Source organism: Sus scrofa, chromosome 4, assembly GCF_000003025.6.
Source record: "Sus scrofa isolate TJ Tabasco breed Duroc chromosome 4, Sscrofa11.1, whole genome shotgun sequence".
NCBI classification, from domain to species: domain Eukaryota; kingdom Metazoa; phylum Chordata; class Mammalia; order Artiodactyla; family Suidae; genus Sus; species Sus scrofa.
The window spans coordinates 41,747,062-41,773,848 of record NC_010446.5 but is presented as its reverse complement, the minus strand read 5'-3'; the positions used below and the strand labels follow the sequence as shown (position 1 = coordinate 41,773,848).

Below are 26,787 nucleotides of genomic sequence, written 5' to 3'. Positions count from 1 at the left end.
AGAAAAAAAATCCTCAAAAAATAGTCACATATGGCTTGGGGGTGCCATATTTAGACAGGCCAGGTCTAGAGTTTGCAGTCTTATGGGATCCTAAATTGTAAGTTCAGACAGATGTTTTTATTTGAAATATGAATTTGTATGCTAAAGGATACCTTAGTATTTTAAACCTAAAATTAACCCAAAGACACAGAACTCAGGTCCTGCTAAGTCTCAACTACATCTAATCCATGATCTAATGAAACAGATGACTGAGGCAGTACCACTAAAAGAAGGAAGAAGATCAAGGTAGAAGGAAACCCCAACAACAACCCAGGAAGCAGTCACAGGATTTTCTGGCTGGTCACCTGAGATCAAGAAGGAACTTGATGGTGGGTGGACCAGCGCCTGCTCTTTCCAGAGCAGCAGAGTGAACCAGCAGCCTTCAAGAGCCAGAGCCCATCCAACTTGGGCCTGGATTTCCTCTCCAAGAAAAGGATTAGGGTTCCCAACTTCTGGGGAAGGAGGAGGAGCTCTGGGTTCTAGTGCATGGAATCCCTGACAGCACAGATGCCAACTTCCTCTTCTGATACCTTGCTTACTACACCAGGGGTTCTCAACCTCAGCTGCCTAAAAAAAATCATACAGGGAGCTTGAAGAACCCAGATTCCCAGGCGTCCTCCGAGATTCTGACTCAGTAGCTCTGGAGTAGAACCAAGAAACTGAAAAAAACTTTTCTTTAGTTTTATTTGAGTAGTATTAAATACAAAAGGATATACACAGTGGAAAGTGGATCCCACTCCAGCCCTAGCTCCTAGACCCCAATTCTCCCTACAAGGAGTTTCATGTCTTTCTTTTGGGAGGTATTCAGTACTTGCTATGTGTGTATATCTCTCTCTTAAGAACTGTGAAATATCCATCTGTTCATATATGAGAATGAATGAAATGTATCCAGAGTCTTACACTGAGACGAAGCAATAGGACAGGGCCAGGGCTTCAGGAGCTCGTGGACTGGGCCCCCCCCTTTTTTTTTTTGCTTTTTAGAGCCACCTTTGTGGCATATGGAGCTTCCCAGGCTAGGGGTCAAATCAGAGCTGTAGCCACTGGCTTACACCACAGCCACAGTCATGCCAGATCCGAGTTGCATCTGTGATCTACACCACAGCTCATGGCAACGATGGATCCTTAACCCACTGATCGAGGCCAGGGATTGAACCTGCAACCTCATGGTTCCTAGTTGGATTCGTTTCCCATGATAGGAACTCCGAGAACTGGGCCCTTCGAATTGCACCTCCTCCGCCTGGTGACTACCATCTGAATATGAGTGGTCATCAGTCCCCTGCTTTTTGTATTTCTGCAGCTACATGTGCTCTCCCAGATGACATTGTTGGCTCGCCTAACTCTTGAATTTCTCACTGTTGAAATCATATTGCAAACATTCTTCTGTGACTTTTTCTTTTTTCTTTTTCTTTTTAGGGCCACACCCGCATAGGGAAATTCCCAGGCTAGGGTTTGCATTGGAGCTGTAGCTGCTGGCTTACACCACAGCCACAGCAACTCGGGATCTAAGCCCCCTCCATGATCTACACCACAGCTCACGGCAACGCCAGACCCTTAACCCACTGAGCGGGGCCAGGGATCAAACCCGAATCTTCATGGATACTAGTCGGTTCGTTTCCTCTGAGCCACGACAGGAACTCTCTTCAAATACTTTAAGACTCATCTCTGTTGATATGCACGACTACAGGTTGTTCACTCACACTGTTACAGAGCAGTCCATTGCATGAGGGCACCACAATTTATCCAGTCTACCACTGGTGATAGCGGGGTTGTTTCCAGCTTCTGGCTGTTGAAAAGATGCTGTAAAGAAAGTTCTGGTACGAAGTTCCCGTCATGGCACAGTGGTTCATGAATCCGACTAGGAACCATGAGGTTGAGGGTTCGATCCCTGGCCTGGCTCAGTGGGTTAAGGATCTCGCATTGCCGTGAGCTGTGGTGTAGGTTGCAGAAGTGGCTCGGATCCCACATTGCTGTGGCTCTGGGGTAGGTTGGTGGCTACAGCTCCAATTCCACCCCTAGCCTGGGAACCTACATATGCTGCGGGAGCAGCCTAGAAAAGGCAAAAAAACAAAACAAAACAAAACAAAAAAGACAAAAAAAAAAAAAACCCTTAAAAAAACACACCCAAAAAAAGCAAGTTCTGGTGCACAGGTTCTGAAGCACAGAAGCATACATTTCTGCATGGAGTGGAATTGCTAGGACACAGTGGACATCTCAGTACTGTCAGTGTTGAATTTTTGCCAAATGAATATACAATGGTATTTCATTATGATTTGCATATGCATTCCTGTGATAATTAATGAAGTTTAGCATCTTGTCATCTATGAATTGACCCTTTGAGTTTCCTCTATTGTGAAATGACTGTTCAAGGCTTTTAAACCATTTTCTATGACATTTTAAACTTTTTTAAAAAAAAAACCGTTTTGTCAGATTTCTTTATGTATTCTAGATACCAGTCCTTTGTGGACCGTGTGTTGTGAACACCTTCTCCCACTTTGTGGCCTGTCTCTTCACTCACTGGAGCCTTTCTTATTCTGAAGTCATTTTAGACTTAACAGAGAAGTTGCAAAAATAGCACCCTTCATTGAACGTCCCTTAATGTTAAAAATATATGATCACAGTACAATGATCATGATGAGGACACAAACACTAACAATGTATTAAATAAGATTACAACTTTATTTGAATGGCGCTTAAGGTCCTTTTTCTACTCTAGGACCCACACATTTCCTTTTTTTTTCCTTTTTTGTCTTTTTAGGGCCGCACCTGTGGCACACGGAGGTTCCCAGGCTAGGGGTCGAATGGGCTCTGTAGCCGCTGGCTTACACCACAGCCACAGCAAGGATCCTTAACCCACCAAGCCAGGGATCGAAGCTACGTCCCCATGGATGATAGTCAGATTCGTTTCTGCTAAGCCATGGTGGGAACTTCTAGGACCCTCATGTTTCATTTAGTAGTTGGTATACTTCATTCTCTGACAAGCTGTTCCTCATTTGTTCCTTATGTTTCATGACCTTGACACCTGCGTGGTGGTAGGGTATCTCAATTTGGGCTGTCTGATGTTTTCTCATGGATCAAGGTTAGGCTTTTTTTTTGTCTTTTTGCTATTTCTTGGGCCGCTCCCGCGGCATATGGAGGTTCCCAGGCTAGGGGTCGAACCAGAGCTGTAGCCGCCGGCCTATGCCAGAGCCACAGCAACACGGGATCCGAGCTGCGTCTGCAACCTAGACCACAGCTCACGGCAATGCTGGATCCTTGACCCACAGAGCAAGGCCAGGGACCGAACCCGCAACCTCATGGTTCCTAGTCGGATTCGTTAACCACTGTGCCACCACGGGAACTCCAAGGTTAGGCCTTTTTTGACAAGAGTCAAATGGTTGCCGCAGAAGTGATACGGTGTTCTTCTCCGTGGATCCTATTATCATATTAAGGACACATGATATTAATACATCTTTATTATTGGTGCTGTTAACCCCGATCACTTGGCCGAGGTGGTGTCCACTAGGTTTCTCCACTATTTTAACTATTTATTACTATTTTAACCTTGATAATTGATAAATATAATGGGAGAGATACATTGAGACTATGATTCCACATTTCTCTTCAAATTTCTGCCCACAATAATTTGCCTGTGACAGTTATTGCTATGATGTTTGCCTACAGATGATCTTTAATTTCACCTACTCCATTTATTAACTGAAATTCTTCTGTATAGAAGAGCTCACTCTTCTCCATCGATTCAGTTTTATCAGCAGAGTCAAGAATATTTATTTCATTCTATGAGTAATAATTCAATATTTTACAATGGTTGTGGTTTCAAATTATTCCAGCTTCTCACCATTCGGAGCTGCATCAGTTAAGTCGTGTCTGTCTGACATACCCTCATCCTTTTTTGTTTTGTCTTTTTGCCATTTCTAGGGCCGCTCCCATGGCACATGGAGGTTCCCAGGCTAGGATTGAATCGGAGCTACAGCTGCCGGCCAATGCCACAGCCACAGCAATGAGGGATCTGAGTCATGTCTGCGACCTACACCACAGCTCATGGCAACGCAGGATCCTTAACCCACTGAGCAAGGCCAGGGATCGAACCCACAACCTCATGGTTCCTAGTCGGATTCGTTAACCACTGAGCCATGATGGGAACTCCCCCCCTATTCTTTTTTAAAGATTTATTTTCTGGCTCCCCAAGATGTCCCAAAATCATCTTTAGCATTCCTTGCCCAGCCCTGGAATGAACCACTTCTTCAAGGAGCTCTGGTTCTTCTTATTGCAGAAACAGTCTAGGCACCATCTCTGGGTGCTAGGTATTGTCACCGACACTCTCAGGGGCACTCTCAAGGAAGTGTGCGTGTATTTGTGTGAACATTAGCACACATACACATCTACATGTATTTCCCTATTTATCTGTCTGTACATTAAAAATCAGTTCACCCCGACACCTTCCATTCCAGCACCATAGAGCCTATTCCAGTCTTCCCCATTTCCTTAGTTGTAACTTCTTTCTCCAACAGTGTAATTCATTTTCTATACTGCGTCATGTTACTACAAATTTAGTGGCTAAAAACAACACGCCTTTATTATTTCAGTTTGTGTAAGTCAGAAGTCTGGCACAGCAGCTGGGTTCTCTGCTGCCTTCTCATCTGGAGGTTTGACTGAGGAGACTCTGCCTTCACATTGCCTTGTGTTGTTGGCAGAGCCATTTCTTTGTGGCTAAAGAATTGATAGCAGCTTGTTTTTTCAAATCCAGCAATGGAAAGTCTCAAATGTTTCAAGTCTGTGACCTCTGGACTCTCTTTCAAATGCCCTGCCTGATTGGTCAGTCCCAATCTTATCGTCCTGAAATCAGCTGATTAGGGACTTTAATTACATCTGCAAAGTCCCTCCCTGCACCTCTGTCATAAATCTATTGGTTACAAGTAACCACTGGTTCACCCTTCACTGAAGGGGAAGGTAATCCAGAATCTGTGACTCACTAGGGGTCACCTCAGGGTTGTTTTGCGTCGTGGTGTGTGAAACCGGCTCTCCTCATCCACCATATATTCAGTGCATATGTTCAGTCCTCCTATACACATAAAAGGACAGAACTGCTAACTCATTCCTCTGTGGGCAACAGATTTACTACTTAGTTTATTTGTGCAGTTCTTTCTGTCTTAACCTTCCAGTACCAAGTCAGAATCATAATTTCCCCTTACTTAATTCTTTTCTCCCCAGTTCCCTGCAGTGTGGTTATGTTCTCGTTTGGAATAGTTAGGTGCGATTGTAACTGGTTCCTACTTGGGGTTCCTCCTTCACTCACACGACACCCTGGTTGACTTTCATTTTTATTTGGAGGGTGTGGGAAGCAGCACTATGGTTCCAAGAGCCAAGGCTATTCCAGAGGGACACTCAGAGAGATGCTGCTCCTTCCGCATCCCTGCAAACCTGTTCTGATTCCTCTCTTCTGACTTTTCCACTTGTCCTCTGAAGGTTTCGTTTTTGGTTTATTCTTCATTTTGTAAAAATTAGCAGCTACATGTGTGTTTCCTTATATTTCCTTCTTTCTTACATGAAGGGTTTCTTACTCTCGATATTCTTTTGCACTTTGCTTTTTTCTCATGTAGGAGCAGCAGATCAGTTCTTCAGCTTTTTTGGGTTGATGTGCATTTTCCTCCATTGTGTGACATACCATGATATTTTCAACTGTTCTCCTATGTATAAACATTTAGGTTGTTTCTAATATTGTACATTTGACACACAATGCTGCAATGAATATTCTTCTGGTCAGTACAAATTCAAACAAGGAGCTAGACCATATGTCAAACTGTGAAACCCTGAGATGCCTGTCCACAAGAGCCACCGTGGCCTTTGTCTCACCCACTTTTTTTTTTTTTTAATAATTTTTATTCTTTTACATTATAGCTGGTTTACAGCGTTCTCACCCACTTTTTTGTTTTTGGCCATGCCTGAGGCAGGCAGTTCTCAGGCTAGGGATTGAACCTCGTGCCATGGCAGCAACCTGAGCCACAGCAGTGACAATGCTGGATCCTTAACCTGATGAGCCACCAGGGAACTCCATTGACTCACCTACTTTGGACTCCATGCAGTCATTGCCCTTGAGACATGTTGGAACTGCTAGTCGCCTCTGACATTCCAGCCAGCTTGTAAGTGGGCCTGCTAAACACTCTTGGCAGCAACAAACACTCCCCTGCCACTCCAGGTTAGGCTCTTTCATTTCAGTTGCTCCATCCCAAGTCAACTTTTATGATCTTATTTTCATCTTTGGGGTGACCCCTCTTCTTCACCTCTGCCCCCAATCTTTTCATCTCAGCTGAGAGCTTCAAGATGTATCTTGAAATAAGCTACAGTTCTAGAATGCTGATCTTCCCCAAGGATCCACTGACATGGGAGCTATTCTTTGCACTTCCTGTGCGAGGATTCTGAATGTTTACTGGCCTATTGAAACTAGAACACCACAGTAGGGGGCATCAGTGGACCTTAATCACGATGTCCATATTGTCCTAAAATAAGATTGTGCCTCATTTATCTCAGAGAGGGGCCATTAACAATTCACCAAGCTTGCTTTGCCAAGGCTAAGAACCAGTGTATTAAATTCTATATTGGTTTTTTAACAGATTGCCTGGAGGGAAAACATTCTGGCTGAGAGCCACCTTCAAAGTCATGTTCACATAAATATTCAATTTAGGTGAAAAATTTAAATATGTTAATTTTACACAGGTTTCTAAAACAGTATTTAAAGTACACACGAGGATTCCCATTGTGGCACAGCAGAAACAAATGTGACTAGCCACCATGAAGTTAGGGGTTCGATCCCTGGCCTCGCTCAGTGGGTTAAATGATCTGGTGTTGCCATGAGCTGTGGTGGAGGTCACAGATGAGGCTCAGATTCTGTGTTGCTGTGGCTGTGGCATAAGCCAGCTGCTGTAGCTCTGACTGGACCCCTATCCTGGGAACCTCCATATGTCGCAGGTGCAGCCCTAAAAAGCAAATAAAATAAAAATAAAAAAATAAAGTACACACTAAACATATCTTTTGGAGAAGTAAAACTAAAAAGTAAGTATTTAAAGCAAGTTGTATGTAGTTTTAAGACTAATCATCAAAGATAAAATAAGAGAATCTGGCAAATGTGACATTAAAGGACATTTTATTTACTGACAGATTAAAAACCATAACTCCAGGTAGTGCAAAATACACCGCTGAACCCAATTACAAAGAACTGGTGTTAATACACAATGTTTAAGCAATGCTACACTTATTTTTTGGCAAAGTGCTGTATTGTTTAGTCTGTGTATAAAACCGATCATCTATGAACCAATCAGTATAAAAATTTTCTATAAAAACAGAAAAAAAAATTTAGACAGTGGCTCAAGAAAACAAGCTGCCATGGATGTACAGTATATAACCTAATCAAATGTCCCTTTTGAGTTTTCAAGTTGTTGAAAAAAATAACAAAAAACTGTGTCCAGAAACACATCAAGAAAGTGTATCATACAACCTACAATACTTTTCAGTCTCTAGAACTGATGCCCTGCCCTTAAAAAGCAAACGTGTTCACAATTTAACTTGAGAAAAAAAACCAAAGCCACTTAAAAACAACAACAACAACACACAAAATTATTGATTAAGGTTCCAAACCTCTGGCGGAAAACACAGCCAAAAAGCAAGCAGAACCACTCATACACACCAACCTGGAAACACACACATCTAACCTCCCCAAGCACTGGTTTGGTTTTTAGAAACCTCAGGCAAATGCAGAGCAAAACTGGGCATTTAACAATTACACCATTGAAAAAATGTTTTAAAGAAAATTCTCAATGATACACAAAACATACACTGGAGCTGCCTTCCTGGAATAGTAACTTCTCTTCCCACAGAAAGGATACTGTTACAAACTGAAAAAGATATTCTTATCTTTTTGTTTTCCAGAACCTCTTTCTCCACCCCCAACCACTGTGATTGGTGTCAAATTTCAAGTGAAATCGGTACATGGCAAGGCTGACACCACTGTATTCTGTACATTTTCTAAATAAAGCATTTTATATAAAACTTTAAGCATTAAAATAAGTAGATAAGGATGCCATTTATAATACATCAACATGGCTGATGGCAGTGAAACCATCCATGATAGTAGCTCAATTTTTTTAAAGAATTTAACTAGTATGTACGAGACTTACAGAATAAAAGATAACGTTAAGGTAACATTACAAACGTATACTAGTATCTCCAGTACAAGGAGCAGTCTCTTAACTTTTTCTAAAAACAAAAGCTAATAACTTGGAAACTCTTAAACTTTTTCCAACAGTCTATGTAAAATTTAAATGTCTGTCTCCTAGGTGGAGTCCTTCATGTTTTTGTTTGTTCGTTTCCAACTCAAAGAAAATGAGACTTAGAAAGATAATCGTTTTTGCTCTTTTCTCTTAAGAGTACATGAAGACAGTATATTTCCTTGAGGAGAAAGAGAAATAGCAAAGACACTCAGAGTCAATGAAGACATAAAGATTACAAGCCAGTGTACTACACAGATTTGAGAAGTAAAAACATTAGGCAATGCTGAACGGCCCTCTCAGGTTTTAAGTAAACTGTCATCCCACTAGAATCGAAGTATTGATACAACAGAGAAAGTATGTAAACAAGGACAGTTTCATGGGAACTGAAAAAATGCACAGGAAATCAATGTAAAAAAAGTCCCTGGAACGGTTAAGTAAAAAGTCCAATCACTTTACACCTTCTGCAAAAAAACTCTCCACCCTCCCAACCATATCAATTGCCATGGAAGGTAAATAATGGATGGTTGATCTTCGCCTTACCTGGTGCAATACATTATCAAATTAGTTGAGGAAGAAAAAGTAATAAACGTGGGATATCTATTATCAAATGTTTTATTAACCAAAAAACACAAACTTTGAGAACCATGGTACATTATAAAAACTAAGAGACTCACTCATGAAGCACAACTATGTGCACCACATATTCCAGACTTTTCCAAGTAACATTCTCTATTATTAGTTTAGAAACAGAGCGCTAAATTCAGAGAGGGCTTATTTCTCACTGCTTAAACTTTTAAGGAATATGCACCGAAGCACATTGTAAACCATCAATATTTACAACAGCAAAAATAATAATTAACTTATAATAGGCTACGTTTCAGCCATGTTTCAAAAGAATACTTTACAGGTCAACATCCACTGTGGTGTTGTTGGGCGTGGGTCTTGCACACAGTAGGTCACTAACAAACACTGAACAACCGAGAACTTCAACTGCATTATGTAACCACTTGCTTCAATTCTTACGTGTGTGAATTTTAGACAGAAGTCTTAGATACTGATTACAGAAACCACAGTATGATATCACAGATGGCGTGTGCTAACACTTACCCTGCGAAAAAAAAAAAAAAACAAAAAACACCCCAAAGACTGAAGTCATCTGTGTTCCAGGTACAAAGCATAAAAAGGCTTGACCCAAATAAGGCAAACAAAAAGTCAGAAACTGATCAAGATGTAAGTATATTTAAGGTAGCAGGAAAGCTGAAAAAAAAATCATAGGACAAAACACCACTGCAGTTTTACATACAAACCTGTTCGTGCTGCCAAACAAAGGGTCATGGCTGAACTTCTATGGCTCATGAGGTACTAACAACTTGCATTTCATACGTGAAAAAAGAGACCCCTCTCTGTTCAGAGGCTTACATGCAGAAGACATCTAGCTGGTCTATGCTCAAGTCAGCAACATGGGGCCCTTTAACAGTCTTGGTGCCAAACACACACACCTTCACGAAAAAACGACCCTATCTCCCAACGCAGGTAAACACAAATAGTATAACAAAAGACCTTTTAGCTCAGTTTGACAAAAAACTTGACAGACTTGGCCCCTAATTAGAAAACAAATAAATAAAGGGGGAGTGGAAATGGAAGGGGAATAAGGAGAGAAGGGGGAATCTAGACGCTGGTTCTAAAAAGACCTTCCTGGCCCTTCAGCACAGCCAGTGGAAGAACCACCTGACATCAGCGTCTCACTAAGCTAACTGACCTGCGGACGCCACACACCCCAGTCTGGTCAGAAAAGAGACAGCTCTCCACTTAAAAAGAGTCTCCCAGGGTTCCCTGCCTCCAACTGCTTACAGGGATACTGAAGAATATAATAATACTTCACACAACTTCCTGCTGCTTTTTCCCTTGACAACACCGTACAGAGGTGTCTGCTTATTTACCTAGGGTTGCAGAGGAGGTGAGAAAATCAGCTATGTGATTATGAAGGCGATAACGACTGCTCTACCGGTAGAACGTGCTTTGGACTGTACATGAATTTAACTTCATTTCAGAGGAAGCTGTGAGCGTGCAGAGGGCTCAGCCAAACCCATCACCGCTGCTAAAAAAAATAAAAAAAAATAAAAAATAAAGTGACTGGCTAGAGGTAAGGAAATAGATTTTTCTGCGTCGAGTTAACTGGCCTCTGTGTGAACCGAACCCTGTACCCTGGCCTCATTAGCACCAACACTCTGAAGAACAGCACTCTGTGGCAGCAAAGCCACCACAGGCCCCACTCCCACCGCTAGATTCAGTAGAGAGGCCCTTGGAATTTCACACCGGGTTCAGTTCTGGACAGCCCTCCGGCAAATGAGCACACAGCCCTCACAACAAGGTAGGGTGAGGGAGGTACGCATTACTATGCCCCCGCTGGTGGAGGAAACAGAGGCCAAAGTGGTTCAAGATTTTTGCCTCAAGCCCACGTTAACAGACAAAAATGAAAACAAGGAAGCTGACCTGTCACTCGTCATTTAGATGCTATGGAAAGATGTCACCAGGAATCCCCCTTACCCCTGGCCTGCCACCTGGCAGGACGGGCTCCGTGGCAGAGGATCTGTCACTGTAGCAGACACACAAAGCCACCTCCTTCCCCCTTGGGCAGATACATGAGAAGTCACTCGAGTTGCCCGGACAAGGACTTCTGAATTTACAGCTGATGTGAGGTGGCGAGTGGGCAGAGCTGGCGGGAAAGAATCCAGACAACTTAAATAGTGGACCAAGGGGTTAGCTGTAGACATATGCTTTTCCAAATACAAGGTCACAGGTCTAATTGAAGCCCTCTGCACGTGGGATGAGGGCTTTTGTCCCACGTTGCCCGTAACGTCTGTACCACGTCACACAGTCACGTCGGAATTACTGAATGCACTGTTCCCCCACACACTTAATGTACCTGAATTCCCAAGTGAACTGCATGGCAAATCTGGCAAAGAGAACACCCATGCACAGAGAAATATATCAAGTTTTCTTCCAAAAGAAAGTTCGGCCATAATTCCATTATATCCATGGCAACCATCATGTGTTAATGCTCCTGTTAGTGTGTAAAAATGTTTTCATTATATACAGAGAAGATTATCAAGTACTGGTCAATAAAGTGTATGGCTGACCCTGAGAATAAAGTTCTGTTTCCTCAGAAGATTGATTAATACCGAATAAAATGAAATTGAAAAGATGCCTAGTCTCGTACTTGGGAAGAAATGTCTTTAAATTGCTAACTCATGTACATCTTAATAGATTTAAAGACATCCCCAAACACTGTAAATTGTACTGATATGTTTCCAAAAATATTCTGAAAAAATGTACAAAAAAAGTAAAGGTTAAGAGCAAGGCATTAGGTGATACACAGCATGTAAATCTGGCTTTCAAGATAGTGTCTAAACACACTGATCAAACTCTATGATTGGTCATCAGTTGGCTGTAAAGAGACAGCTTCGCCATCGCCCATCCACACACATCCACACACATCGGCACAAACCAAGAGAAAGGAACCAACCACACTTGAAATTCTTAGTAATTGTACTGACGTGGGCAGGGCTGATGGACAGCCCAGCCGTTGTGCTTTACTTGCCGGGAATGGCAATCCCTGGTAAGATTTTGGCGACGAAGGCTATTTCTGTTCAGAGACTGTCTTTCACTGTGTTCTTTTATCCACTGGGAAGGGCGCAAGCTCTTGGGTTGTTCCAGAAAAGCTGTATGAGCAGCAAGAGCTGCAACGTAGCAGTGAATGTGCTGTTGCACTTCATTTTGAGCTTCCACTCTGGAACAGAAAGAAACGGGGATACATTAGGTCACAGGATATATAGTATCAGTGAAACTGAAAAAGCTACTTAGCAATTCAGTTTGCCCCACTAATCTGTCTATGACTCAAGGAGAGCTGAGTGTCTCACGGCTGACAGGCAAGTCTGTATTTTGTGACCACATTTTGTGGTTAAGGGTAGAAAGGAGAAGCCAACTTTCAATCGAAATATGCCACAGCGTCCACAGGTGGTTAATTAAGTGGACTGTATTTTTAAAAAAATGCTTTGCACTTTGAGTGGATTTCAATTACACACCCAATACACTTATATAAGCTTTCCTGGGAGGGGAACTAACATTTATTGAATATCTGCATTTGCCAAACATTTTTGCCAACATTACGTATTTTCATTCTCACCAAAGCCGTAAAAGGAAACTACTTTAATTCCCAGATTTTACTGATCAGAAAATTCAGGCTCAGAGATGTTAAGGTCACAACCATTAACTGCCTGAACCAAGGTTCTGATACAGGTCACAATCTGAAGACCATGGTTACAAGGCAGGGTTGATACTGATGCACTGGGCCAATGGCACCTGCACAGAAGTTCCCTGTCTATAAATAAAATGTTTGAGGAACAAGCTTTATATCTGTATTGAATGGAAACTTGCATAAGGAAATTCTACTCATATAAAATTTTTCTTGCTAAGAAGCTATCTGCTTATTATAGAAGACAACTCTAAGTTTTAAATTATATCACAACAGGACACGTATTGGAATAGCATCTGCCCAGCCATGTAATAAAAACCCTTGAAGAACACATAATCTTAAAATATGGCAACAAACCATATAATTATGTTTTCTATGTTAAAAACTAATCAAATAGATCTAAACTGTTAACACATAACAAAGAACTTTTGATGTTTTGTATTTTGGCTGTTTTTGTTTTGGGTCTGCACCTGCTGCATATGGAAGTTCCCAGACTAGGGGTGGAATCAGAGCTGCAGCTGCTGGCCTAAGCCACGGCCACAACAATGCTGTGGATCTGATCTATGTCTGCAACCTACGCTGCAGCTTGTGGTAATGCTGGATCTTTAATCCACTGAGTGAGGCCAGGGATCAAACCCACATCCTCATAGACACTATGTTGGGTTCTTAACCTGCTGAGCTACAACGGGAACTCCAGAAGAACTCTGAGATTTTTAAGGGTTATTTTACACAGGAAAAGCAGTTTATATATGCTGCCCATGATCACTAGAGGAAAACACAAACAATTATCTTTTAACATATTGTTTTTATGAAACAGAATTAAAGCAAATTACATTAAGAAACTAAGAGAGGGAGTTCCCATAGTGGCTCAGCAGAAATAAACCTGATTAGTATCCATGACGATGTGAGTTTGATCCCTTGCCTTGCTCAGTGGGCTAAGGATCTGGCGCTGCCATGAGCTATAGTGTAGGTCACAGATGCAGCTTGGATCTGAAGTGGCTGTGGCTGTGGTGTGGGCTGGCAGCTGTTGCTCTGATTTGACCCCTTAGCCTGGGAACCTCCATATGCCACACATGTGCCCCGCCCCCCCAAAAAAGAAAGAAAGAAACTAATAGCAGTTAAAATACAGTAGCTTTTATTGTTTTATTATTTTTTAAATTAAGGTATAGTTGATTTACAATTTTGTGCCAATTTCTGCTGTACAGCAAAGTGACTCAAGATACACATTTTTAAAAAATATTACTTTCCATCATGGTCTATCCCAGGAGATTGGATATATTTCTTTGTGCTATGCGGTAGGACCTCATTGCTTATGTATGCTAAATGTAATAGTTTGCATCTGCTAACCCCAAACTTTCCATCCATCCCACTCCCTCCCCCCCCCCCCCTGGCAACCACAAAAGCCTGCTCTCCGTGTTGAGACAGTGGCTTTTAAAAGGTGGTGCCTTGAGTCCTTCACCTCCCTGCTCAGACTGATAACACATACCACACAGTCTCAAAGGGAACATACTTACTCTGTGCCAGTGAGTCTTATAAGCAGCTTTTCCTGGCCCTACAATGTTAAATGGTGAACTATTAAATCACTAGTAAGGTTTAAAATGCTATTTAATTTTACTGTTAGGATGCGACTGACTCTTCTTTATTATAACTGGCTTACTCGAGGTCATTAAAGGCACAGGTATTACTTAATTTAAGATGATGATTGCACATAAACTTCACAAACAATATTTATAAAGGCTAAAATGCAATAAAGTACATATTCTGAAGCCTATCTTTAATTATAAAGCGCCTTACTTTTAGGTGCTTTATGGTAATCTCTCCAAGGATAGACAGGATGGAAACAATCTAACTTTTGAAAGATACATGATTTATTTCTTGCTCAGAAAATAGACATTTTTACCACAGAGCCATTCTCCTAATTTTGGTAAAATCTGAATTCTATCTTGATTTCGTGGGTCTTTCTCCTAAGAATTTCAAATCCAAAAATAAGGATGTTAAAAAAAAATTTTAGTTTCTACAGAACTATAATAAATTTGTAGTACTTTCTTATGTTCAGAAATCATTCAAATAAAATTGGGTTCATCTGATCCTTTATATATGTTTAACTATCCTATGTGTTATATTAAAACATAAAACAAGACACAAAAACAAACATGATATAAAAAAATGAACATTCTCATTGCATCAAAACTGCAAACACATAACCAGATACAGGCCAAGGTTCTGAACTGGAGGTTGGTTTGGATAAACTAGAGGAAATATTCTGGGCTCTCATTGGCAAATCTGGGTAGGGTTTATGTGGTTGATGAAGAGAAATTTTACTGACAAAAAAAAAAAAAAAAGGTAGAGATCATTGCCTAAGGAAGCAGATTATAAAACAGTACATATAGGAGTTCCCGTCGTGGCTCAGTGGTTAATGAATCCGAAGAGGAACCATGAGGTTTGAGGTTTGATCCCTGGCCTTGCTCAGTGGGTTCAGGATCCAGTGTTGCCATGAGCTGTGGTGTAGGTTGCAGATGTGGCTCGGATCCTGAGTTGCTGTGGCTCTGGTGTAGGCTCTGATTTGACCCCTAACCTGGGAATCTCCATATGCCGCGGGAGTGGCCCTAGAAAAGGCAAAAAGATCAAAAATAAAATAAAATAGTACATACAGATTGAGCCCCTTTGGGTTAAAAATGGTGTATATGCCTGTGCAGGGGTACATCCAGAAAAGACAATCTAGAAGGATAAGCCTTAGGGTCTTCACAGAAGCCATCTCTTGGTGGGGAGAATGTCATTTAAGATTTAAAAAGTTTTGCATTTTCTAGTTTTCTACAGTGTATGTGTACTGCTTCTGTAATAATAATACGTTGTTCACAAAGCTGCTGAACATATACATGTACACACACACACTCACGTTACTGAAACGTACACATACAAATGCCAGTAAGTGCAAAATGGCTATGAATCGCCCCAAATTTTTGAGTGGAATTCCTCAGAGGTGAGACCAAAATCAGGTGGGAAGAATGTCTAAGAACTGAAGAGACTGATCTGAATCCACTAAAAAGCAATTAAATCAGTACCACTTCCAACAAATTGTATTTTAAACTTTTGTGGGAAGACCTGAAACATTAACCTCTGGATAAACTTATAGTACAGAATAAAGTGCCAGTGAAAGTAACATTCCCCATCAAAGATCTGGTAGAAAGCCTGGGGAACTATATAAGCAAATTGTTTTTCAACTGGGTACAAGCGCACATTTAACCTCACTTGAGATCATCTACAATATTGAGACTCAAGAGAGCAACGAACTCTGGTAAAGCTAAAAAATTAATGACCTTGCTGGGCTTTGTTTATATTGGGCAAACAGGAAATAGTAGGAGGTACGTACAATGGTCTAGTGAGTAGAGTCGGAGCCTGAACAATCCAAAAACAGGCCTTTTGGGAGTTCCCGTCATGACTCAGCGGTGCCAAGCCTGACTAGTATCCACGAGGATGCAGGTTTGATCCCTGGCTTCGCTCAGTGGGTTAAGGATCTGGTGTTGCTGTGAGCTATGACATAGGTCGCAGATGTGGCTTGGATCTGGCGTTGCTGCGCCTGTGGTGTAGGCTGGTGGCTACAGCTCCGGTTCAACCCCTGGCCTGGGAACTTCCATATGCCCCAGGTGTGGCCCTAAAAAGACAAAACAAAACAAAAAACAGGCCCTTTGGAGGATGGCACTAACCACAGGAATATTGTGACTACTCCCAAGAACCCAATTCACTTGTACCCCTGACAGGTATTAAGGGAACTAAGTCAGTGCGGGCATCCTTGAAATACTTTAATACCATACGGACCCTTCCATAAACATGCAAACATTCCACAAACTAGCTGGACTTTGAGTCAATTAACACGGCCATGGGCTTTATTTTAGCGGGTTGGAGCAATCTTGAATATAGTCCCTGGATAAAGGCCACAGACTCTCTGTAAGTACATTCGGAAACACAGCACTGACCAGGCACCGTGCTCGAACCTTTCCAGGCCCTCAACCCTACCAGCCCTTCAAGCAGAGCCTTTCAGACCGCTCAGGATACCTACATAACAACAAAACACTGTTTGAATGAAATCTTTGCTCTGTAAGGCAGAAAACAACGTTTTGGTCAAACTGCCATTTTACCTCATCCTTAAGATTCCTTAGGTTTTCAAGGTTAAGTGACCTAGTTAGGACTACTTGGAAGAAAATAAGAGATTTAATTGAAAATATACTATTCTTGTCAAATTTGAAACCTCCAAAAATCCAGGCTATAAAATGCCAGAGTTGCATTCTAAGATTGTAGCAGAAATGCCTGTCTTTTCTTTCCATTCAGTAGCAGATATTACAAATGAGACAGCGTGCCATCAGATAACTGGGGTCACGCTGTAACTCGCTTTTTCTGAAAATCTAAAGTGAACACGTTTTTTTGTATTTTCAACCACCTTGTGCACTATGTACGCACTTTCTTAAATCTCTAACAAGACCACTTTGCATCTTCGAAAAACCCCACTCTGACTTTTTGTAGCAGACATGAATACAATGTATGCTTTTAAAGAGACATTCTGTGGAGAGATGAACGTACCTGGGACTACCTGGGTTATGAAATTCCTCAGTCCCACAGTGGGCCTCGCTGAGGTTGGGGCAGGAGTTGTGCACGGCGTAGACAGACATGCTGGGATGTTCGATGAGAAGGTTTTCCATAGGACTGGTTTCCACCTTGATAGTGGTTAAGCCACCTGCAGTAAAACACGGGGGAGGGGTGATAAACCAGCTCTCTTCCATGGGACAGGACTCAAACTGGAGGAAGCAGGAATCACTTGGGTCAGCTAGGCACTCAAGAGATGCAGGTAAACAGGAAAAGACGGAAGGGTGCTCTGCAGGTGACTCTTCGCTGATGTCTTCCTCCTCGTCTTCTGCTGCTGAGAAGCCAGTGCAAGTGTCTGGATCGTGGTCCACATGCATTGTTGGAGTCCCATGGGATATGAGTGTCACAATGGTATCACATCAGAGCACAGAAAAAGAAGAGATGATACTGTTAGCTGATGCTCACATTCTTCCCTTTATTTTTAAAATTTTTTTTTAAATTTTTTGGCCACATCCACAGCATGTGGAAGCTCCCCATCCATGGATGGAACCCGCGCCACAGCAGCAACCTGAGCTGTTGCAGGGACAATTCTGGATCCTCAACCCACCGCGCACTAGAGAATTCCTTTCCTCCCTTTACTTGGGTCAGAAACAAAACCACTTCTATTCATGCATAATGACTATAATATAATTTCTGAGCATCAAGTATGTGTGTGCATGCGTGGTGGGGGTGGGCTGTATCACTGTATGAGATGGATGATGTTGGCTTTCCAGGAACAGTTTTTAAGACTGTTTCTATTCTGCTGAGTAAACATATAGTGAGCCAGATAGGTTACTGCTTGTCTAGAGTGAGGGTTTCCTACTAAAGCGCCTCTGATTTGATCAGGGTGCAAGAGTTGCAAAACTGGAAATTCTGAAGTCCGTCAATCAATTCCGCTGACTGATCATCTGGCACAGAATGTTTCCTGCAGGCTTTTTCAGACAAATTATTTTTTCTTTACTTTTAAGGCTTAAAAATTTTCAGGGTCACTGGTTGACTTATGCAAAAACCAGATGCAAGAGTTTCCACTTTTGCTGTGCTGAGTAACGGCTAAGTATACCCTTACCTATGAAGTCAACGAGAATCCATTCATCATCTTCTTTCTCACTAAATTCTGGTTCTGGGTTGGAAGAAGTATTGACTTCACCCACAAACATTTTATTCAGTCTCTGGAACATTGTTAAGGCAAGATTGAGACTTTGGCTGGATGGCTTTATAGCTGAGATTTCAAAAACCTGTCTTCAGTCAGCCTGACGGCACTGACAGGGGATAAAGTGCACAAGGTGCTTGTTCAACTTAGGCGAGAGGCAAGAGTCATTATCCCTAAAATAAAACAGAAAAGGAAGGTTACTTCAAATCAGCATCTGTCTATGTAGCATGTGTATGTGGTTTTACAACACACACATATCCCCACCCTGAGAAGAAAAGCATGTGCCTTAGCCCATACCTATGGCTTTTCCCTTCCTGTAGGACTCAAACACAAGAAATGCAGTATCTTTTCTTACAAGCATCATGAATAGAGCACTCAAATGCAACCTGTAAGCATCTCAAAATGTGCAATGAGAGGGAAGGACTTGGTTCTTTTTCACATCTGTGCTTTTATAGGAAGGGATAAATTTGAATAATGTATTTCAAGCTGAAATACTATTCTGTAAGTACAGCAAAAACTAGATTTTTTTTTTTTATGCTTTTTAGGGCTGTTCCCAAACTCTCAGCAAGTTCTGTTGATTCCAGCTGCTGATGTGGCTTGAATCTGCCTACTTCTCTCCACCTCTCTCACCGTAGCTGAAGTCACCTGGTGTCTCTCTGGACTTTGCCAATCACCACTTCACGGATGGTCTCCCTGATCCTACCCTGGTAAAATGAGCTAGTGCAGTAACCCACCTAACAAGCCACTTGATACAAAGTTTTCAGTCAATGTCAACTATCATGGAAGTTCCCAGGCTAGAGGTCCAATCGGAGCCACCCCAATGCGGAATCTGAGCCGCGTCTGCGACCTACACCACAGCTCACCCCAACACTGGATCCTTTACCCACTAAGTAAAGCCAGGTATCAAACTCGCATCCTCATAGATACTAGTCGAATTCGTTTCTGCTGCACCACAACAGAAACTCCCAGCAAAAACTAGATATTAACAATCAGAAGCTGCCAAATGAACTCAGCAATAGTACTCAGTGACCACTATTATACGAGGCCCTCAGCATTCCCTGGCATTTTCTCTTCTGCTCTGTTCTTGAACAGGACTGTAAGCACTAATTAAATTTAAAAAAACTAATTACACTTAAAATCTGTAAGTATAGCATACTTTGACTTCGAAACAATTCCTGCAGCCATCGAGGAGAAATGCACACTGTAGAAAATTGAGGGGGACAGCAACTAGAACCGGAAACAACCATGGTGCCTGGGCTCAAATTCTGGCCCCGCTGCTTGTGCCCTACAAGAGTAAGGAAGTCACACTACCTCAGTGGTTGACAATAGTTCCACCCCACGGAGTTCTGGTGAGTTCTAAATGAGGAACACTAGCTTCATCTGATAGTTTTTTATTTTTTATTTTTTTTAGGGCTGCACCTGCGGCTTATGGAAGTTCCTGGGCCAGGGGCTGAATCAGAGCTGCAGCTGCCAGCCTACACCGAAGCCACACCAGATGTGAGCCACATCTACCACCTACACTGCAGCTTGTGTAACACCGGACCCTTAACCCACTGAGGGAGGCCAGGGATGGAACCCGCATCCTCATGGGTATTAGTCATGTTCTTAACCCGCTGAGCCACAACAGGAACTCCCCAGCCTCATCTGATCTTGTTCCAGAGTTCCAGATTTATATATCCACGTCTCCCTGGTTACCTGATGGGCATGTGCTAAAACACAGCCAAGAGATTGTTTGGTTTTTCACCCACATTCTCAGGCATACCTTCCTTCTTAGGAAGGAGTCGAAGCAGCATCCAGCAGTTATTTAAGCCAAAAACCTCGTTATTATGCTTGACTCCTTTTGATCCTTTGATCCTCCCTCTTACTCTGCCCCTAACCCCACATCCAAACTCTCAGCAAGTTCTGTTGATTCCAGCTGCTGATGTGGCTTGAATCTGCCTACTTCTCTCCACCTCTCTCACCGTAGCTGAAGTCACCTGGTGTCTCTCTGGACTTTGCCAATCACCACTTCACAGATGGTCTCCCTGATCCTACCCTTGCAAGATGAGCTAGTGCAGTAACCCACCTAGCAAGGCACTTGGTACAAAGTTTTCAGTCAATGTCAACTATTATGCTACAAATATTTATTGAGCATCTATTATGCATCAGGCCCAGTGCAGGGGACAGAGCAGTGCAGGAGGCTCTCCTATGGCGAGTGCAACACCCCGCTGTGATGAGTGCCAAGTGGGGAGAAGTACTGAGTGTTCCTCGGATCCACAGAGACAGAGCTCAGGGGAGGATTCCTGCAGTCAATGTCTTTAACCTTGAATGGCTGACAAGGTCAGGAATGGAGCAGGGAGGAGAAAGAATGCTGTGGAAACATGAAGAGGGAGAATGTGGCACCTTCCGTAGGGTGCAAGATCTAGGCAGATGGTTGTGAGAGTAGGCTCGGGGGCTAAGCGAGAACCAGATCCTGGAGGACCTCGTAAGCCAGAAGGGAAGGGGAGGGCAAAAGTCAAGGATGCCCCAGATTTCAGCTTGGCTAACTGAGGGGATGGTGGGACGGTTCAGTGGAACAAGAACACTGCCGTGGTGCAGGCGGAGCATTCTGGGCACGTGGAATTGGGGAAATCTGCAAGTCCTGTGCCGGGGATGTCTAGAAGGCAGCTGAATACAAGGCTTTGCAGTTCAGGAGCATGGTGTCAGCTGGGGGCAGAGATGTGGGAGTTGTTAACACAAAGGGGATGACAGGAATCACAACAGTGGGGGAGACCATCCAAAGAGCATGTGTCTCGAATCTCTAACTTCAGACTCTTGACATTCCACTTTCAAAACAATCATCTTTAGCTATACATGTGGTTAGAATCTGCAGCTGATGAGACTCCTGGTCCAATTCTGTATGTGCAAAGTGGACCGCTGCAACTGTCTGGCAAGCTTCTACCAGTGTGTAGTGCTATAACTGTGCATCCAAAAAAATGACATTGGAACACTTTTGTGGTCACGATCTGTCATCCTCGGCCATTAATTATGAAAATCGGGTAAACAGGAAGTGTCACTTGCATAACCAGTCTTCCTGAAACCCTTCTGGAAAGCAACATGGCCAAGTCATGAAATCTGGAGCTCGAGGATGACAACTCAGGGAGCTTTATTTATGGTCTACGGGCTGTGTCATTGGCTTGACTTATATCCCAAAAGATGAACTATCATTAAGGGCTAACGGGGTAAAGGTTTTGAGCATATAAACTGGGAGGGGAAAAAAGACATTTTCAAAAGCTCTCCTCTGTTTCTCTTAAATTATGGAGGCCCCAAGTACAATTCTGTTGGGAGAATCCCAGTTCTCCAGAGAACAGGGCTGGACTTGGGCCCTGCAACCAGCGAGGAAGCTGGAGCTGCTGGATGGGGAGGTAGCACCCCATGGGAACCCTTGCTTGTCCTGAATGAGTGCCTTGTCCCCTGTGATGCCACATGAGGTAAGTCACTGGGGCCCGGGCCAGTTAAGTGGCAACTATTAGGCAGAAAACATGCTATGGGGCGGGGATGTACTGTGGTTTGGCAGCTGCAAGCTCCTAAATGCAAAATGCCCCCCTCTGGCTACCGCTCCAAAACCATGGGCCGCTTATGCCTGGAACATACACAGCTCTGCCACAGGAAAGGTGTCTCTGGAGGAGCTTTCAACAGGGCAACACAAGTCAACCTTCTTTTGGTTTCTCCAAGTGAGGTTAGTCTAACTTTGCAAAGCTTCTTTGGCCCTGCTCTCTGTAGCTGTCACAAAGACAAGGAGCTGTTGGAGAGATCCAAAACATTTGAAATGCAACTAGTGTGACCAAGAAACGAATTCTGTAGTCTTATTTAATTTGCGATATGTTAGGTTAGATAAAGCATATTAATAAAAGCAGGGAGTTTCCATTGTGGCTCAGTGGGTTAAGAACCTGACACTGTCTCTCTGAGGATGTGGGTTCGATCCCTGGCCTCGCTCAGTGGGTTAAGGATCCAAGATTTCCGCAAACTACAGTGTAGGTTGCAGATGTGGCTTGGATCTGGTGTTCCCAAGGCTGTGCCCTAGGCCTCAGCTGCAGCTCCGATTTGACCCCGAGCCCAGACAGTTCCATATGCCACAGGTGTGGCCCTAAAAAGAAAAAAATAAATTAATTTCACCTGTTTCTTTTTCCTTTCATGTGGTTACTAGAAAATTTAAATATACATATATAGCTCACATTACATATTTTCTATTGGACAAATGCTGTTCCAGATAAATCTAATGTCTTGATGTCCCTACCAAGTCACTGCTACTCTTGACCTTGGCTCCAGCCCAGGAATGGAGGCTGGAGCTGGTTCTATGTGGAGCTAAAAGGCAAAGCAGAACTTCAGACTTCACTCCTCACCACACAGTGCTGACTTTCTGATATTCGCAACTCAGAGACAATGATAAAACTAAAGCGAAAATTCCAGAGAGGCCTACCAGGACAAATTTACAAATACAGTTCTGGAATTCAGCAAAGAGGTAGGGGAATCAAGCCTGGTGGGGTGGCACTGCTGTTCTTCCTGGCATCTGCAAGCTCCACCATCTCACTCTAAAGGAGAAGAGAAACAGTGTCTGGGCCCCAGCATTTAAAGAAGGCAGCTTGGAGTTCCCATGGTGGCTCAGATGTTAACGAATCCAACCAGGAACCATGAGGTTGTGGGTTCGATCCCTGGCCTCACTCAGTGGGTTGAGGACCCGGTGTTGCCGTGAGCTGTGGTGTCGACCTGGCATTGCTGTGGCTCTGGCGTAGGCTAGCGGCTACAGCTCCTGTTCGACCCCTAGACTAGGAACCTCCATATGCCGTGGGTGTGGCCCTGGAAAAGACAAAAAAAAAAATAAATAAATAAATAGATAAAGAAGGCAGCTCTGTCCCTTCTCTGCTTGGCTCAAAAAAACCTCCATCCCTCCCTTAAAAATGTCTTACTATAAAACAAATCAAATCACATTACAGAAAGTTTAGAAGATGAATAAGGAAAATAGTTCTTTACGTTTTGTTGCCATTATTGTTAGTATAGTGTACATTTTCTTCTATACATGCTTCTTTTTATAATTGTAGACTAATGCATGCACAACTTTGTATCCTGCTTTATTATTTTATCAGCAATGTTTTTACATTACTTGAGTAGGAATGCTCCATACTTATGGGGTTGAGCATTCTAGTTTGAGAACTCAGAAAAGGAGTTATCAGTCTGGAAGAGCTGGTTAGTATGATTTATTTTCTCATTTTGGAGACAAGCAACCAACCTAGAGGCAGCACAACTCTGGAATTAGCCTGCTCTGTTTGAAATATTGACTCTGCTCCTTACGACTTGTGTGTACTTATATAGTAACTTCTTGGTGCCTCAGTTTTCTCATCCCTAAAATGGGGAGGGCAGTGCCAATATGAGGATTAAATATGTATCACTTAGAAGAGAGTCTGACATACAGCAGGCACCCAGTAAATATTAACTACAAGTTCACTTCAAACCAGTTGGATGACTGTGATCTAGTCACTTAGCATCTTTGGGTCTGAGTGTTTTTATCTGTAAAATGTTTACAGCTACAATTTACTGAATGCTTACTGCATGTGACAGACTCGAGGTATCTGTTTGTCCCATCTGACTAACAGAGAAACTGAGGCTCAGAAATTAAGTAATTTGCTCCAAAGTAACAGAGCTGGTCAGGGGGCAGGACCAGCATTAGAGCATAAGTCTGGTTCTGAGTACCTCGCTCCCAGGCTGCCCCCCACCCGCACCCCAGGATTTCTCAGGCTCTTTCAGCCTCAACTCTGGCTTTATGAACTTCAGGGAACAGCACTTTTCAGTTGGTTCTGGTTGCCAGTAGGAGGCTCCAAAAACAACATTTTAAATTAAAAAAAAAAAAAATCCCACAACTTTGATGATTTAACTTCTAACTATGGGTACAGCTGTGGCTTACTGACAGTTTCGAAATATCAGGTGGCTAAACGAACAAATCATCATCATCAAAAAGCAGCCTCAAAATGATCTTTCTATTCCACCCTCTCTCACTAGTTCAGAAAAATGTGCTAATTCAAAGTAATTTTGAATCAATTTTAAACTGTAGAAAAACGAAGCCAAGAAAGTTGTCTTTGCTTGTTTCCCTCTACTCAGCCTATTTCACTAGCTACAAGGGGGTTATTCTCCCTGGGATCCACCAGGGTCGGCCCAAAGGCTGAATGACAGTGGACAAAGACAGCAATAAGTGGTAATTCATAGCCTGTTAACCTTTAGTTTTGAAAGTGGAGCCATTTCCAAGAGAACGATGAGGAAGCAATCAATGAAGTATTCACAGAAAAGGAACAAAAGATAGGATACAAAAACAAATGAGACCTTGGTCATGGAAATTAGTAAGGTCCTGATTCCAAGCAGGAGTCTTAGACAATTATGCTGCTGGTTCAGGATTATAGTGGCTGTGATTTAAAACCAAACGCTTCCCAGGAATTTTCACATTTGCAATGAAAAAATACATTTCACTTAGCAAACAAGTGATTTGAAGATCTTGGGGCACCTGATTATTAACTGTTCACTTTCCATTCCCCTTTCCCCAAACTACTTTGTATTCAGAAAAGGCTCTTTTCTGAATGATGGAAGTGGCGTGGGGGGGGGGTGTCCCTATCTACTCTAAATTGGAATTAACTCAGAAGATAATGAGCAGATGTAATTAGGAAATACAATAAAAATAAGGAATCCCCACATAAAATTCATCTGCAACTACTAAAAAGAAACACCATGTCCTTTTAACTGGCTGTGTGGCCTTGAGTAGGTTACTTAATCTCTCTGGGGCCTCAAATTTCCTATCCATAAGATAATATAGCCTACTTCATAGGATTACTGTGGCAATCAATTGGGATAAGGCAGGTTAAGCCCTTCACAGTATATGGCACATAATAAGCACTCAATCAGCGGGAGTGATCAAAACGATGAGGATTTTAATTCTGATGGGCAAGTAAACTCTTTCCACAGGTGCAACCTCAAAAGGTGATGTGTAAGGTCAGGCAGGGTCAAGGGACACGCAAAGGACAGGAGGACCCTAAGGTCTCCAGGTAAGATTCCCGGAGCCGCTGCACTACCGAGCGCGACCCAGCGCTGGGAGGGTTGCTGGCGGGGCGGCGGCCGCAGCGCCGCGGAACTGGAGAGCTACGTCCCCGGGCGGCGGCCGCGTTCGCTCCTCCGGACCCCGGGGCTCCGAAGCCGAGTCCCAAGCGGACAGCCCCCGTCCGACAGCGGAGGGCAGGAGGAGGAGGAGGAGATGTGGAAGGGAGTAAGGAGGAGGAGGAGGAGGAGAGAGGAGGTCCCGCCGAGGCCAAGAAAACAGGCCACGCTCGGGGGAGGAGGCAGAAACCAAACACCCAACCGCCGCCCCACGCCCGGGCTTGGCCGGTCCATGTCCGCACGGCCGCCTCCTCCCGCACCCCAGGTCCGCCGAGGGTCCACCGAGGGGGTGGGCGTCCAGCCCGCGGAGGCTGCAGAGGCAGCGAAGGCCGGGAGCGCACCGACGGCTGCTCGCGAGCCGGCCCGAGGGCAGGGCGCGCGGACCAGGCAGCGCAGCGGGGCGGCGGGGAGCAGGCGGCCCTGGACGCCGGCCCCGCCCGCACTTACTTGGGCCCGACCTGCGGCGGGACGGCGGCGAAGGCAGCGGGCACCCGGCTTGGCGGGGCTCGGCGGGGACCGGCGCGCTGGCGGTTCGGGGCGGCTGAGGTAGCTGCGGCTCCCGGACGACGGGCGCGGGGCTCGGGGCCGGTCCAGCCTTCCTGTGGCCACACCGCTGGCCGCCGCCGGCCCGTCTCGCTCCTTTTGTTGTTGTGCAGCCTCGGAACAGCTGATCAGCCGCTGCGCCCGCCCGGCCGCCCCGCCCCGGGGCCGCGCCAGCCCCGGCCCACCAATCGGCGGCGCTGGGGCCCCGGGGCCGCCCTGCGAGAGGTTGTCACTAACGCACGTGACCTGGCGCCCAGCCGGCCGACGCTCTTGAGTTAGAAACAAGCCCGGGCAACAAAGCCCGGGCGCCGATGGGAGAGTAGGGGGGCGAGCGGAAGGGAGGGAGCAGGGGTGGGGGTGCGATGGGGGCTGGCACTGGGGCGACTGGGAGAGAACAGAGGAAGGGCTGGGGCTGAACCGAAATGGGAACCTGCAGGAGTGTGAAGACAACTGGAACCGATGGGCGAGAGGAAGAGCCCTGACCTCAGCTGACCCTTTGGCCAAGTGAGAGGCCGAGTGTTTGGGGTACAAAGGCTCACAAAGCTTTTTTTGCTGTGAGGGGAAAATCAGGGACGTTGAGAGTGATGGAGACGAAGATCCCAAGAGACCACTTCAGGCCAGTATACGGGTAAAATCGTGGACGTGGTGCTAAGGCAGGGCCACCTAACCTTTTGGCCTTCTTTGGAAGGAAAGTTTAGATTCAGGTATAGGAATGCCGCCCACCCAATATCTTTTTTTTTTTTTTTTCTTTTTAGGGCCACATCCATGGG

General features: G+C 44.0%; 1 protein-coding gene across 3 annotated transcripts; it reads right to left on the bottom strand.

Annotated features, from left to right (window-relative positions):
• Nucleotides 7,161-26,195, bottom strand: TP53INP1 (tumor protein p53 inducible nuclear protein 1). 3 transcript variants are annotated; one of them, XM_003355019.4, is made up of 5 exons: nucleotides 25,922-26,134; nucleotides 18,239-18,495; nucleotides 17,131-17,488; nucleotides 14,070-14,107; nucleotides 7,161-12,090 (listed from the first exon to the last, which is right to left on the bottom strand). In XM_003355019.4, the coding sequence occupies exons 2-4, from the start codon at nucleotides 18,348-18,350 to the stop codon at nucleotides 14,086-14,088; spliced, it is 492 nt and encodes a 163-aa protein (XP_003355067.1). In that variant the 5' UTR covers nucleotides 18,351-18,495; nucleotides 25,922-26,134; the 3' UTR covers nucleotides 7,161-12,090; nucleotides 14,070-14,085. The 3 variants fall into 3 exon arrangements, with proteins under 3 accessions (XP_003355067.1, XP_001925259.1, XP_013852049.1); XM_001925224.6 differs by lacking the exon at nucleotides 14,070-14,107 and having other exon boundaries at nucleotides 25,922-26,195; XM_013996595.2 differs by lacking the exon at nucleotides 14,070-14,107 and having other exon boundaries at nucleotides 7,459-12,090; nucleotides 25,933-26,128.

Bases quoted from the DNA above. Each gene is read 5' to 3' on its own strand.
- TP53INP1 (XM_001925224.6), bottom strand. From the start codon at position 18,350: ATGTTCCAGAGACTGAATAAAATGTTTGTGGGTGAAGTCAATACTTCT. The intron at 17,489-18,238 runs GTAAGGGTATAC...ACCACGATCCAG, and splicing joins GATTCTCGTTGACTTCATAG to ACACTTGCACTGGCTTCTCA. The intron at 12,091-17,130 runs GTACGTTCATCT...TTTCTGTTCCAG, and splicing joins CATAACCCAGGTAGTCCCAG to AGTGGAAGCTCAAAATGAAG.